General features: G+C 37.4%; 1 protein-coding gene across 4 annotated transcripts in view; it reads right to left on the reverse strand.

Moving 5' to 3' along the window:
* Positions 1 to 517: 517 nt before the first annotated feature.
* The window catches only part of LOC149840892 (CMP-sialic acid transporter 5-like), a 124,685-nt gene continuing 109,135 nt past the window's right edge, over positions 518 to 16,067 (reverse strand). For 3 of the 4 annotated variants that reach the window (XM_090003436.1, XM_090003437.1, XM_090003438.1), the window contains 6 exons: positions 4,839 to 4,946; positions 4,497 to 4,630; positions 4,346 to 4,422; positions 2,853 to 2,901; positions 2,714 to 2,774; positions 518 to 911 (listed from right to left, as the gene is read on the reverse strand). In XM_090003436.1, coding sequence (XP_089859562.1) covers positions 2,724 to 2,774; positions 2,853 to 2,901; positions 4,346 to 4,422; positions 4,497 to 4,630; positions 4,839 to 4,946 — 419 coding nt within the window. In that variant the 3' untranslated portion in view covers positions 518 to 911; positions 2,714 to 2,723. Of the gene's footprint in view, positions 912 to 2,256; positions 2,550 to 2,713; positions 2,775 to 2,852; positions 2,902 to 4,345; positions 4,423 to 4,496; positions 4,631 to 4,838; positions 4,947 to 16,067 lie in introns of those variants that run through there. The other variant, XM_090003439.1, reaches the window with a different exon arrangement.

Here is a 16,067-nt window from a genome sequence, read left to right on the forward strand (position 1 = left end):
AGCAAAAGCTTACACGCTTATCAAATTTATTCAAGGTTTCGCACAGATCCATAAAGAACGTAATAAAAAAAAGGAAATCAAGCGGCCTCTCTCTCTCTCTCTCTCTCTCTCTCTCCATGCCTGCGTCTGCATGTGTGAACCCATGCTGGTCCTATTCCTTGTTTTAAGTGTTGAATCCATGATTGTCAAATCGAGATGTGTGGACCGATTGAGCCTCGAGCCTGTGATTCAATTAGGTGAAATGGGATACAGAGTAAGTCTCGATTGTCTATAATCTTGACTAACTACTTTCCAAATCAATTTCCCATAGTTGTGTGGGGCAGAAAATCCAGGCATCGAGCGCTTGTCACTCTCAAACTGCCATGTCTTTTGGAGTTGGATACACTTAGGTTTCTCAAGGTGATGATATTTTGCAGCTGCACAGTCAGGTATTAAATTGATATGCCGTAAAAGAGAGAGAGAGAGAGAGAGAGAGAGTAAAACAATTCACTCAATTAAGAAATTTATTAACAAAAGATGATGTCCAGGAATGATGCTCGCATCTTTAAAATAACTTTCACTTTCAGTAGATTACATTGAACAAAAAACGAAAGAACTCAATGGCTATATACTTTGCCATAAATGTTTGGTTATATATGACATACAGATACAAATACCTCCTTGTCATCTATTCTGTAACAATGGCAGGAGGGAAGATCTGCCAACCCACTACAATATCCCTTCTCAAATTCAGAAACTATTTTCCCGTCCATCTTTACTCATAGGACGATGATGATAGGGTTAAGTTTCCTAACCTCAATGCAAGGAAAAATTTTATATTATATTATTTCATTGATCTGTGTAAAACTGGCTGATCTCAACAATGGAGATTATGTGCAGCCAAAAGAATCTTTCCTACAGATTATGATTTCCTGTTACAAACACATAAAACAGGCATGCAAAATAACCAATTAAAGCTTTGCAGAGTACCTTACTTTGCAGAGAAACGAAAAGCAGATGTCTATATAATGAAAATAAGCAATAAGAGAAGCAAAAGTAACCATTCCGCAATTCATCTGCATAACTTTTTTTTGTTTTCTAGTGATGCGTTGGAAAAGACATCGATTCTAACCTAGAGATCAAAGAGATTCAGTAGCTCAAAACAGTCAGGTTAGTTGCCCAAGAACCATAGAATGGCTCTGTATTGGGAATAAGTTCTTCAGATACTAGTCAATATTGAGCCAGGCCAAGATTGCCAGAAAGGGAAATAGAAACGGGAAATGACTTGGAAAATGGAAATCGGAAACGGGGTTTTTCAGGCTCATGTGAAATGGGAGACGGGAAATGATTTGGGAAACAAACCAGGGAAACGACTGAGAAACACATGGGAAATGTTCAAGTAATATAACAAATTAATGAAACAAAAAATAAAAAATATGTATCCTACTAAAGGGAAACACTTGGGAAACACATGAGAAATGGTTTCCCATAGTATGGGAGCATGGGAAGCGTGTATCCTATGATTTTTTTGGCGTTTCAGAAACACAGGGTCTCCTATTTCCAAAACGGTTTCCCAGGAAACGGATTTCCCACTCTCATATAGTGTTTCCAGTAACCCTGAGCCGGACTAAGGGGATCTTGTCAACTGCTTGAAAGTTACCCGATGAACTCAAAGAAGAAAGTAGGATATTTGAAGTCAAGCAAATATAAAAGCATGATGACGTTTATTCACAGGTTTCCCATGAGTGGGTCAATAGTAGAGGAATGATGACTGACAACTTGATGGTGCCTCAATAATAGTACCAGGTTGACTCAAACAACTCTTAATGTATTATCATGTTGAAAGGTAATCCATATGATTAAGTTTTGAACAGTAAAACAACTCTAATATAGACCATTGACTATCAAAGTAATCACGTAGGTGCTCTTGAGATCCTGTTGAATATTGGTTCAACTGATCGGTTTGAATCAACTAAGAGTCCTAGTCCCTTCGCAGCCCCATGAAGTCTCTCAGTAACTTGTGGACTCGCGGTGAAGTCCATAAGTTGAGGTAAATCATCCATGCAGGGAATTGCCTAAACCTTTACCAAGATCCAGTTGGATTCAGAATTCAGTTATTAGGTGGCATCTTAATCATGGCAGCAGCTTTATTTCCCATACTTTGGCAAGTCATCTTTTACCATACAAAATTGGCAAACTCAAAATTTTTTTCCCTAAATTACGTAGTTAATTCAAGAGAAACATTAAATTTTCATAAATCAGATGGTACATAATTTCATGGAGCTACACGCTTTTCGGTTTTTTTGTTTTCTTTTTGCTGTGTATCACTTTATCTACTTTAATGATGATGAGTTTTCATCTTTTACAAACTACAAGAAGAATTTGGAGAATTACTGAGACTTGAAAGCAACAACATAATCTGTCACCGGGATCTTGATTCATGGTTGGAAACCTCCATTGGCTCAACCAACTTATAAAGTAGGCAAAATGTGAGATCAACGTACGCCACCCACTCTATGTGAAGTTGTAAACTCATGAGTTGCAGAATCTAAATCTTCCAAATACTCGATCTAGTCCAATAGCGAGGAAGAAATTTCAGCTTTTTTGGAAGGTACAGATGCCAGGAATTTGCTATACATTACTCCTAAACCGTTAAAAAGAATAGGACCAAGCAATAATTATGCATTTTGATAATTGACACATATTACTTGAATCCTTAAAACAGGAACCATACCTTACAAGAATCAGGTGGGAAGAAGTGGTTCTCTCTCATCAGATACAATGCGATGGGTAATCTGACAAAAAAAAATCATCACTGGCAAAGGACTCTAAAATGGATCATCTACCAATTACTTAAAGCATAAGGTACATACTTCTTCATTGGCACCAGCAGCAATATTTATGAAAGATGATTCCTTTGACCTGTAAATCAAATAACACAAATAACTTAGTAAATAAAACCATGTATATAAAATGTTGTATATGTCTTAACTTTGACAATAAATGGTGGAATTAGCAATGTAGCTTTAAACTCTAAAAGGTAGGAGGACAAAAACAATTCCCTGAAAGAATATTTCCAAACTGACAGATTTATACTACTGAGACATGCTGACACACTGCCATTCACCTGGTGGAAAGCTTGGTCACCCAAGGAAGCATTAAACTCATTGGTGAAAATATGTGCTCTAAATTTGAGAGCAGCAAATTTAAAATAAGTGAAAACCCAGTCTGGTGCTTGTAATACTCTAAAACCAACTCAATAGGGACCATGCTCAAGGCTAGGCCTACAAAGATAAGTTGACTTCGCATTCAGGTTACCTTTGTTAAATTGTACATATATAGGTGCATAATATGGTTGGCGACAATTAAAACAGTTTGAGAATATCTACATATGCCCTGTACAATGCAGTGAAGCCCAATTTTGATGTTTTGAGGCTTGTTTCACAAATCAGACACCACAAATGTGTTTGGTATAGTTCATTTGCTAGGAACTGGCTGTTGGATCATCTTTTCTATTAAAAAAATGACCTTTTGAGTCTTAAAAAATATAAAACTTTTGAGGGCCACTAATTTTTGAAGCCCTTCAAAAACCTACTTACATGTCATAATGGGATCATCCAAAAGTCGATTATTATACTAAACAACCATGTTGATCACATATATAAAAAAAAAAAAACTTTGTACCATAAGGGCATCTGTACCTTCACCCTTACGTGTGTAGGGTATATATTTAAAACAGACAAACGTAGGTACAAATACAATCTATTTGGAATCTCATGATGCAAGTTGTTTTGACTCAATCTAACCTCGTAGATGTGTTCAGCATAGACGATTTAGTTGGAAACAAACCTTGGATCATGTTTTTTCGAACAAAAAACATTTTTTTGAGTTGCAAAAAATCAGTGCATTTACAACCATCGATTTTGCATAGCTGGAAAGACCTGTACATAGGCCGGATTCCCGCGATTCCAAAACTGGTTCCCACTAAAAACAGCATGTAGATCATATCCATCGTGTAATTTGGACCCAAAAAAAGAAAGGAGTTTGCTAAGTCGTTTGTACATACATACGATTGCAGCAAACTTTAACTCATATATAAATATATATATATATATATATATATATATATATATATATATATATATATAGAGAGAGAGAGAGAGAGAGAGAGAGAGAGAGAGAGCAATGAAATTGAGGAACTATAGAATAATATATAATACATAAACTTATTTTACATACACATGCACATATATTTAGGTAATATATGTGAAGCACCCAGCACTATCACAGCTGAAATACCATCATCAACATGGGTATACTGGCATCTTGAAGTACCCTTGTTACAAAGTATAAACAGAAAACCAACCTGTGGTTGTTCTGAAACTCCAGTACTTCTATCATCCCATTTTGTTCTTCTTTCACCTTAGAAAGTGAGGAAAAGAACTGCAAAAAGAGAAACTTTGGAACATGCAATATCGTACAAAAAGAATGATTATATAAAGAAACAACTGAGCTACCTGATGCATTGATATGAAGACAATGGAGATTCCCAATATAAAGTTAATGGTCAGAGTGTGACCAAATAATGCGGCAGATGCTATGCCAGTAAAAATCGTGGCAACAGTTGATGAATATTTCTTCAGAATGGCATCTGCAAAAAGTTGGACTACGCCACTGAGAACATGTCAAACACAAAGACTTGCCCAGAGGCCCCAGACATACCACACTTACTCAGGAGCCAAAAAAGGAAAATTTCATGTTGACTAGAATAGGAAAAGGCTGAATTATGAGTACACAAAATATCATTGAAATGATATGTGGATCAATAAAGAGGTAATAGAAAATTAAACAACCATAACCTGCATATTTGAAAAAGAATGAGGACAAAATGCCTTGTGCTGCATTATTGCAGATTAAGAACATGGTAGCTTTTGAGTGGCCTTGCAGAATATTGAAGTTGTTTGGCCCTGTAAATATTATTTAGCAAACAAAAGCATTAGTATTATACAATAATATGCATCAAGATAAAAGGACAGATTTTGCATTTGTAAACAATTATCTTGCATGTAGCTGAAAGGAGTGCATACACCATGGATAATAGGGTGTAAAGAACTATAGGTTAATTTAAGTGTATATATGGAAGATAAATCAAAACATGTTACACAAAGCAAATGTGTCAAAAAGATGTGTTTGCACCCGTAGCTGAGCATGCATGCATGCACGCATATGAAAGAATCTAAATAGAAAGATTGTCCTAAATCTTATTTTATATTTTCTTTTTTGTGTTATTTTGAACAAACAACAATGGCAACAATAACAAATTTCTTCTATATATTTGTCTATTTTCTCTTTTTCCAAAATTGCCAAAACTTCCAAAGATTTTCTCATGAAGAATATTTAATTTTGTATCTTCAGCAGAAAGTGACTCAGAAAAAATTGCTGTGCATTGGCATTGGGGTGCTAGCAATAGACTCAAGATTTTACCAAGAATCACACACAACACAAGACATGCTAAGCGCAACAACACCCGCCCCCCTCCCCACCAAACCAACCCCATTCAAAGAACTTGAATAGACCTTGGTGTGTTGCAATCGTCATGAAATACTATGACATTTTCATTTAACTGCACCATATTCTCATGGCACATTTATTTCACCAGAAAATAGGTCATTTCAAGGAAAGCAGCCAATTGCTCACTATATGAATCTAACACAAAGGAAACATATATGCCACGAGAGACATGCACTGGACTGAAAGTTGTTCCCCAGGGAGAGGGGTCTAACTTGATTTTGATATGAAAACAGACCCATATCATTTAATAACCAGGCCCTACCACTTATTTCTCACCAGAGGGTTTGTTTCATCCTTGGGGTGAAACTAACACTACCACTCCCTAAGAAGTATTTTTTGTTAACAATCAAAATTAAGAGAAAACAAATCACATCATCTCCACCATGACTTTATTTACCATGCTACTTCTCCCATGTGAAGAAGTGGTTTTGTGCATACTAAAGTCTTACTGTAGGCCTCCGAGATAAGACCGCAATAGGGTTTACCGATCGACATGGGGTAAAAATGTGCACAAGTTTGCAAACTCTGCATGGTAACCATCCAAGCCACCCTTTTGCTTGAGGCTTTTCAAATTCATATGGAAGTTAAACCACATGGTGGACCCGAACCTTTCTATGATGGCAGCCATAAACTCTTCGCAAGAGGGTTTGCCATGTACGATGGTTAACCATTGGTACCACCATAGAGAACCCCCATCCAAATGGGCGACCGCTTCATCTATGGGAGCATCATAGGGCATGGCATGGTTAGCGAAGAAGTGTGTGCACTTGCACAACCACTCCTGCACATTTTTCCCAGAAAATTGAGGGATCTCATCTCGTCCCTTTCTCTCATGGGGAAGCATATAGTCACACTCATAAAAATCAATTTGCGGAAGATTGCCCAGAATTGAAGGAGTCAAACCCCCACTTGACCTCCGTTGATCGAAGGCTCTATATGAGTTTCATAGCAGGGGAAGTATTGTAAAACCCACGTTTAAAAAAAAACAAAAAACAAATCCGAACCCAGGTCAGCTCCGGACGGGACCCGGACCCAAATCCATAGAAAACCCTAAGGGTTTTCCCTTTAAAATTTTTAACGCAGTCTCTCTCCCTGAGCAGCCACGAGCCTCCGTGCCTTCCCCCTCTGCAAGAATTGAAACCCCTTTGGGGTTTCCCGATTCGGCGCCCTCCATGCCTTTAAGAGCACGCAAGGGGAGGGGACGCCCTCACCCCTATGCTCCATCTCCCTCTCGACTTCTCTCCTTCGCTCCTCTCTCGCTCCCTGCGTGCGGCAGCACCGACGATGCCGACCGATGACATCGGCCGACGCCGCCGGCCCCCTCCCAGGTACGCCCTTCTCTTTTTCCTCCCTTCTTCTCTTCTTCTTCTATTTGACAAAAGGCTGGCAGGAGGCCGTCGGCCCCTGCCACGTCTCCCCCTCGCTCTCTGTGTTCGCCGAAAAGCCGGCGGCCCCCTGCTGTGCCTCCTCCTTCTCCCCCTGTCTTCTTCCACCCCCCCCCCTTCTTCGATCTCCTCTGTTGTTGGAGGGCCGACAACCCCTGTCGTGCCCTCCCGCTCCCTCTGTGCTTACTGGAAGGTCGGCAGAGGACCGATGGCCCCTGTTGCACCTTCCCCCTCTTCTTGGCTTTGCCGCAAGGCCGGTAGGAGGCTAGCGGCCCCCTGCCGCGCCTTCCCCCTCTTTTCTTTGTGCTGTCGAGAGGCTGGCAAGAGGCCGGCGGCCCCTGTCATGCTCTCCCTCCCTCTTCTTCACTGTTTCTGTTAGGCAACGCCCCCCCCCCCCCACCCACCCACCACCACCACTTGATGTCCATCAGCAGGGGCCTTGGCCCCTGCCATTCGCTTTGTTTAGGCAAGCAGGGGCTTAAATGAAATAAGGATCTTCGAAACACGAGCTTAGATTCACAAGGGAAAGTGTCATGAATAACACTAAAGCATAACCCTTAAAAAGAGTATAACTGGAAACAAAATAAAAATAAAAAAATATTCTTTATTGATATGAAAAACCAATTGCTTAAGAAGCATTGGAATGGAATACAAGAGGGGCTGCACCCCTTTATATACACAGTCCAACGACTCTAAATAGAGTTGTTGGACTGTATCCAACAACTCTATTGCTAGTCAAGTCTGGACAGGACTTGACTAGCAAGAGTCATTCTAGTTCAAATTGAACTAGATGACATAAAGACAAAAAAAATAAAAATAAAGGAAAAAAGTTACAGAAAAGAAAGAAATGAAAAATATATTTATATATATAATAATATAATAATATAATTATATATATGTACAGTTTTACATTTTAACACTCCCCCTCAAACTTACGGTACAATGAGCGAAAGTTTGTCTAAGAGAAAGTGAAATTGGGGAGCAGGAAGAGGATTTGTAAAGAAGTCTGCTAACTGATATTCTGAAGTGACATATGGCAGATCAATTATCCCTTGTAGATATTCCTCTCTAACGTAGTGACAATCCATTTCGATGTGTTTGTTGCGTTCGTGGAATGTTCTGTTACTGGCAATGTAGATCGCACTTTTATTGTCACAACACATTTGTGAAGCCTTTGTTGCTTTAGCTCCTATGTCAGCAAGCAGTCGTCGAAGCCAAACTACTTCCATGGTCGTGGTTGCCATGGCTCTGTATTCAGCTTCGGTGGATGAGAGAGATACATTCTGCTACTTTTTACACCTCCACGAGATCAATGATTCCCCTAAAAAAACACAAAAACCAGTGGTTGAGTGTCTGTTATTGGGATCACCTCCCCAATCAACATCAGTATATGCAATTAAATTAGGAAAAGAAAAGGAAGATAAGAAAAGTCCTCATGAAAGAGGACTGGATTTATCTGATAATACGCATGACTGCTCCCCTATGAACAGAAGTAGGAGCATGTTGAAATTGACTTGTTGTGTGAACATGTGCTATATCTGGTCTGGTAATGGATAGATAGGAAAGTGCCCCGACAAGCTGTCTGTAAGGAGTAGGTGTAATGAAATGGTGGTCTTCAACAAATGCACAAATAACTCACAAACAAGTGTCTATTGGAGACACTACAAGCATGACCCTTGAAAGGGTATAAAAGGAAGAACACTTGAAAAATAAATAATACTTTATTCATGAACAAAATGCTTAAGAAGCATAGTAATTTACATTGAAGGGGTTCACCCCTATATATACAAAAAAGTGGAAGAGAGAGGAGAGCTCATTTTGAGCTCTCCAAAAGAGACGTTGGATTCCAACGTCTCTTAATATAGCAACAACATTTATTATTATAGCTGTTGGACTATAGTCCAACAACATTTATTATAGTTGTTGGACTACAGTCCAACAGCTATTTGCACAGTCAAGTTCCAACAGGAACTTGACTGGATCAAATATCTAGTTTCTATTGAACTAGATGCTAAAAAAGAAAATAAAGAAAAATAGAAAAAGAAAATAATAAAAGAAAATATAATAATATTAAATTATATATATATATATATATTACAGTTTACATTTTAACAGTAGGGTCTGCAAGAAGTTCTCCATCATCAATCTTCATTTTAACATTAACAACTTCTGGAGTGTCGACTTTGTTATCATCAGTAATACCAGACCTAGAAACAATATCAAAAGCAAATTTAGTCTGAGATAATAAATATCCTTTAGGAGAATAAGCAACTTCAATGCCTAAAAAATATCTCAACAAGCTTAAATCAATCATTTCAAAATGAGATTTAAGAAGTGTTTTGATCATTTCAACTCCCTGTTTATCACTTCCGGTGAGGATCATATCATCCACATAAAGAAGAAGCGCAATGATCCCTTCATCAGAATTCTTAATAAACAAAGCAGTGTCAGTTAAACAGAATTGAAAACCAATATCAATCATAACACGACTAAATCTATCATACCAAGCTTTCGGTGCTTGTTTAAGTCCATAAAGAGTTTTTTCTAAGCGAATGACTTTACCCTTAGGAATACTTAGACCAAGAGGGGGTTCCATGTATACTTCTTCAACTAGCTTTCCATTTAAAAAGGCATTTTTGACATTCATTTGAAAAATAGACCATTTTTTGATACAAACTAAGGCAATTAAGGTTCGAACAGTTGTCATACGAGCTACTAGAGCAAAGGTTTCTTCATAATCAATCTCATATTCTTGGGCATAACCTTTGGCTACTAATCGGGCTTTATATCTTTCAAGAGTACCATCACTCTTGGTTTTAATTTTATAAACCCATCGACATCCTATAGTTTTCTTCCCTGGAGGAAGATCTTGAATAGTCCATGTAGAAGCCTTTTCAAGTGCATCTAATTCAGCTTTCATGGCTTCTATCCATTTGATATCATTTTTTGCTTGAAAATATGTGAATGGTTCTTCATATGAGTGAATTAATGCAATAACTGCCCTATATGTGGGTGAGAAGGACTCGTATGATACAAACTTTCCTAGAGGCCTCGAGACTCGAGATAATTGTCTAGTTAGAATGTTAGAATATTTTTCAAGTGCACATAGAGGATTAGACTCTTATCGTCTGGAATATTGAATACTAGTATCCCTATAAACTTCTTCATTTTTAACATTATGATTAAAATCAACAATTCTTTGATCATCATCAAAGTTACAGTCAAGGTCATATTTATCAGATGTTGATGTTAGATCTAGCAAAAAGGAGTACTCAGTGACGTCTTTTAATTTTCTAAAATCAAAGAAGCTCTCCTTTTCAAGAAAGGAAACATTTCTAGACACATATAGTCTATTATTTTTGAAGTCAAAACATCTATAACCTTTCTGATTTTCAGCATATCCTAAAAAGGCACAGGGAATCGCACGAGGGGAAAGTTTATCATTTTTGTTAGTAAATATAAAACATTTGCACCCAAATATTCTTAGTCTAGAGTGGTCTGTGAAATGAAATGGGGATCTTCGAAACACGAGCTTTGATTAACAAGAGCAAGTGTCAAGAATGACACTAAAGCATAACCCTTAAAAAGGGTATAACTGGAAACAAAATAAAAATAAAAATGTATTCTTTATTGATATGAAAAACCAATTGCTTAAGAAGCATTGGAGTGAAATACAAGAGGGGCTGCACCCCTTTATATACACAGCTGAAAGAGGACTCAATAGAGCTGTTGGGCACAGTCCAACAGCTCTATTTAGAGCTGTTGGAATGTGTCAGTCCAACAGCTCTATTAAGAGCTGTTGGACTGTGTCAGTCCAACAGCTCTATTGCTAGTCAAGTCTGGACAGGACTTGACTAGCAACAGTCATTCTAGTTCAAACTGAACTAGATGACATAAAGACAAAAAATAAAAATAAAGGAAAAAAATACAGAAAAGAAAGAAATTAAAAATGTATTTATATATATAATAATATAATATTATTATATATACATATATGTACAGTTTTACATTTTAACACTCCCCCTCAAACTTACGGTACAATGAGCGAAAGTTTGTCTAAGAGAAAGTGAAATCGGGGAGCAGCGAGAGGCTTTGTAAAGAGGTCTGCTAACTGATATTCTGAAGTGACATATGGCAGATCAATTATCCCGTGTAGATATTCCTCTCTGACGTAGTGACAATCCATTTCGATGTGTTTGGTGCGTTCGTGGAATGTTCTATTACTGGCAATGTAGATCGCACTTTTGTTGTCACAACACATTTGTGAAGCCTTTGTTGCTTCAACTCCCATGTCAGCAAGCAGTCGTCGGAGCCAAACTACTTCCATGGTCGTGGTTGCCATGGCTCTGTATTCAGCTTCGGTGGATGAGAGAGATACCTTCTGCTGCTTTTTACACCTCCACGAGATTAATGATTCCCCTAAAAAGACACAAAAGCCAGTGGTTGAGTGTCTGTTATTGGGATCACCTCCCCAATCAGCATCAGTATATGCAATTAAATCAAGAGAAGAGGAGGAAGATAAGAAAAGTCCTCGTGAAAGAGAGGACTTGATGTATCTGATAATACGCATGACTGCTCCCATATGAACAGAAGTAGGAGCATGTTGAAATTGACTTGCTGTATGAACAACATGTGCTATATCTGGTCTGGTAATGGATAGATAGGAAAGTGCCCCGACAAGCTGTCTGTAAGGAGTAGGGTCTGCAAGAAGTTCTCCATCATCAATCTTCATTTTAACATTAACAACTTCTGGAGTGTCAACTTTCTTATCATCAGTAATACCAGACCTGAAAACAATATCAAAAGCAAATTTAGTCTGAGATAATAAATATCCTCTAGGAGAATAAGCAACTTCAATGCCTAAAAAATATCTCAACAAGCCCAAATCAGTCATTTCAAAATGAGATTTAAGAAGTGTTTTGATTGTTTCAACTCCCTGTTTATCGCTTCCGGTGATGATCATATCATCCATATAAATAAGAAGCACAATGATTCCTGCATCAGAATTCTTAATAAACAAAGCAGTGTCAGTTAAACAGAATTGAAAACCAATATCAATCATAACACGACTAAACCTATCATACCAAGCTTTTGGTGCTTGTTTAAGTCCATAAAGAGCTTTTTCTAAGCGAAGGAGTTTACCCTTAGGAATACTTAGACCAGGAGGGGGTTCCATATATACTTCTTCAACTAGCTTTCCATTTAAAAAAACATTTTTGACATCCATTTGAAAAATAGACCATTTTTTGATAGAAGCTAAGGCAATTAAGGTTCGGACAGTAGTCATACGAGCCACCGGAGCAAAGGTTTCTTCATAATCAATCCCATATTCTTGGGCATAACCTTTGGCTACTAAACGGGCTTTATATCTTTCAAGAGTACCATCACTCTTGGTTTTAATTTTATAAACCCATCGACATCCTATAGTTTTCTTCCCTGGAGGAAGATCTTGAATATTCCATGTAGAAGCCTTTTCAAGTGCATCTAATTCAACTTTCATGGCTTCTATCCATTTGATATCATTTTTAGCTTGAAAATATGTGGATGGTTCTTCATATGAGTGAATTAATGCAATAACTGCCCTATATGTGGGTGAGAAAGACTCGTATGATACAAACTTTTCTGGAGGCCTCGAGATTCGGGATGATTGTCTAGTTGGAATGTTAGAATATTTCTCAAGTGCACATGGAGTATTAGACTCTTGTCGCCTGGAATATTGAATACTAGTATCTCTATGAACTTCTTTATTTTCAACATTAAGATCAATAATTCTTGGATCATCATCAAAGTTACAATCAAGGTCATATTCATCAGATGTTGATGTTAGATCTAGCAAAAAGGAGTACTCAGTGACGTCTTTTAATTTTCTAAAATCAAAGAAGCTCTCCTTTTCAAGAAAGGAAACATTTCTAGACACATATAGTTTATTATTTTTGAAGTCAAAACATCTATAACCTTTCTGGTTTTCAGCATATCCTAAAAAGGCACAGGGAATCGCACGAGGGGAAAGTTTATCATTTTTGTCAGTAAATATGAAACATTTGCACCCAAATATTCTTAATCTAGAGTAGTCTGGAGAAATGTTCATAAGTTTTTCAATGGGAGTGATATTTTGTAACGAAGAAGATGTCATCCTATTAATGAGATAGGTGGCAGTTAAGGCAGTTTCTGCCCAAAAGTTTTTAGGGACTTGATTTGCTATTAATAAAGTTCTAGTGGTTTCTATAATATGGCGATGTTTTCGTTCTGCCAGTCCATTTTGTTGAGGTGTATAAGGACAAGATCTTTGATGTGTGATGCCATGCAATTTAAGATAATTTTGAAAATCTGTGGATAAAAACTCTCCCCCTGAATCTGTGCGAAAAATAGTAATATCATTTTGAAATTTGTTTTTAACCATATTATGAAAAGTTTGAAAGTATGAAAATACTTCAGACTTATGTTTGAGAAAGTATATCCACGTATGTCGGGAGAAATCATCGACAAAAATAACATAGTAAACAAATCCTCCTTTAGAAATTACTGGTGCAGGACCCCAAACATCCGAGTGTATTAATTCAAGTGGTCTTGAAGAGAAAAAGGTTCTGTTCTGAAATGGTAATCTTTTCATTTTGCCGAGAATACAATCTTTACAATCAAATGATTCAGAGTTACAAAATTTCCCTAGATTTGGAAAATGTTGGATTTTGGCTATATGTGGGTGACCAAGTCTCTTATGCCACAGTTCCAACTCTATTTTTTGAATATTATAACAAAAAGCTTTCTTCGGCATTTCCAAAAAATCCATGTAATAGAGTCCTCCTTCTCTATGGCCTTCCCCAATCAGCTTGCCTGACTGGCGATCCTGTACCCAACAACCATGAGAAGAAAAAGAAATATTACACCCATAATCAGAAATTTGAGATACAGATAAAAGATTTAAATTTAATTTGGGAACATGTCTAATTTCTGGAATAAAAAATTTTTTTGTTTTATAAATTTTTTCAAAATCTCCTATTCCTTCTATTTCAAGAGAAGTCCCATCAGCAGTAAAGACCTTTGACACACTTGTTTTATTTTTAACACATTTGGATAGACTTTGATTATTTGGGGTCATATGAAAAGATGCACCAGAGTCAAGAAGCCAAGAAATTTTACCTAAATCAGAAAAAGATGAGGCTGCTGCGCCGGTTGAAGCTTCAGATGAGGAAGAGGCGCCTTTGATGAGAGGCTGAAGGATCTCCATTAGTTGGGCCAGGGAAACTGGTGCATCCTGATCTTTAGGCTCCGATCCAGCAATTGCAACTCTTTTTTCTCTCAGCTCCTTAAGTTTGGGACATTGTGGCCTGTAGTGTCCCGGTTCATGACAGTGATGACAAATAACTTTCTTCTTATCATAGTCACCATTTTGTCGGTTAAAGTGAGGAGGCCTATATGATCGAACATGATTCCCTGGTCTAGACACGGCTAAAACGGAATCTTCAATTTTTAAAGAACCTTTCCGGAGACGATTTTCTTCCATTGTTAACTCTTCAATAGTTTCCACAATAGAAGGAATTTTTCCCCGGTGAAGTAGGGCCGATTTAGTGGTTTCAAATTCCGGCCTTAATCCAGTGATAAACTGGTAAAAAAGTTCAACATCGAGTTGTTTCTGACGAAGCTCGATGTCTTCGGCACAATGCCACTTTGGTTCTAAAAGGGAAAGTTCTTCCCAAAGTTCGGACAACCCATTGTAATATTCACGAATAGTTTTGTCTCCTTGTGTCATCATTCGAACTTTTTCTTGGAGGTTGCACACGTGTGCAATATCTTTAAGGGAATACATATTCTTAAGGTATTCCCATGCCTTATCGGCATGATCAAATTTGGCAAGACTTGAGCATTTTTTAATGTCAACGCTATTGATAAGCCATGACAATATCTTCGCATGAGATATTCTCCATTCTTTCCATTTCTTCTCGTATGAGGCAATAACCTTGATTTTCTCTTCTTCCGATAGAGGGACGTCTTTATCTCCCTCCTTTTTAGTAAGAGATAGCTTAGGTTCCGAATCGGAACCATCCACAATCCCCCATAAGCCTTTTCCCCATATATGGTGCTTCATGATTGAAGCCCATGTTACATAGTTCGTATCGCTTAGTTTCATAGGCATGATGGTGACTTTATCATTGTCATCCATCGATTACAAGGAGAGAAAGAATAGGGATAGAAGAGAAACAAGAAGGAAAATGAGAAAGAAAGAAAAAAAAAAAACAATACAACAAGATGTGAAATCTTCTCCAATGAAGTGATAAAACACTTCTCTTTAAGTGGCGAACACTTTTGCAAACGGGCACGGAAACCGAGGCAGCTTTTCCTCAAGATTTAGTACTTCCGCGGCTCTGATACCATGAAATGAAATGGGGATCTTCGAAACACGAGCTTTGATTAACAAGAGCAAGTGTCAAGAATGACACTAAAGCATAACCCTTAAAAAGGGTATAACTGGAAACAAAATAAAAATAAAAATGTATTCTTTATTGATATGAAAAACCAATTGCTTAAAAAGCATTGGAGTGAAATACAAGAGGGGCTGCACCCCTTTATATACACAGCTGAAAGAGGACTCAATAGAGCTGTTGGGCACAGTCCAACAGCTCTATTTAGAGCTGTTGGAATGTGTCAGTCCAACAGCTCTATTGCTAGTCAAGTCTGGACAGGACTTGACTAGCAACAGTCATTCTAGTTCAAACTGAACTAGATGACATAAAGACAAAAAATAAAAATAAAGGAAAAAAATACAGAAAAGAAAGAAATTAAAAATGTATTTATATATATAATAATATAATATTATTATATATACATATATGTACAGTTTTACATTTTAACAGTCTGGAGAAATGTTTATAAGTTTTTCAATGGGAGTGATATTTTGTAACGAAGAAGATGACATCCTATTAATGAGATAGGTGGCAGTGGTTTCTATAATATGGCGATGTTTTCGTTCTGCCAACCCATTTTGTTGAGGTATATAAGGACAAGATCTTTGATGTGTGATGCCATGCAATTTAAGAAAATTTTGAAAAATTGTGGATTAAAACTCTCCCCCTGAATCTGTGCAAAGAAATAGCAATATCATTTTGAAACTTGTTTTTAATCATATTATGAAAAGTT

The sequence above is a fragment of the Nuphar pumila genome, chromosome 4 (genome assembly GCF_984573655.1).
Source record: "Nuphar pumila chromosome 4, dmNupPumi1.hap1.1, whole genome shotgun sequence".
NCBI classification, from domain to species: domain Eukaryota; kingdom Viridiplantae; phylum Streptophyta; class Magnoliopsida; order Nymphaeales; family Nymphaeaceae; genus Nuphar; species Nuphar pumila.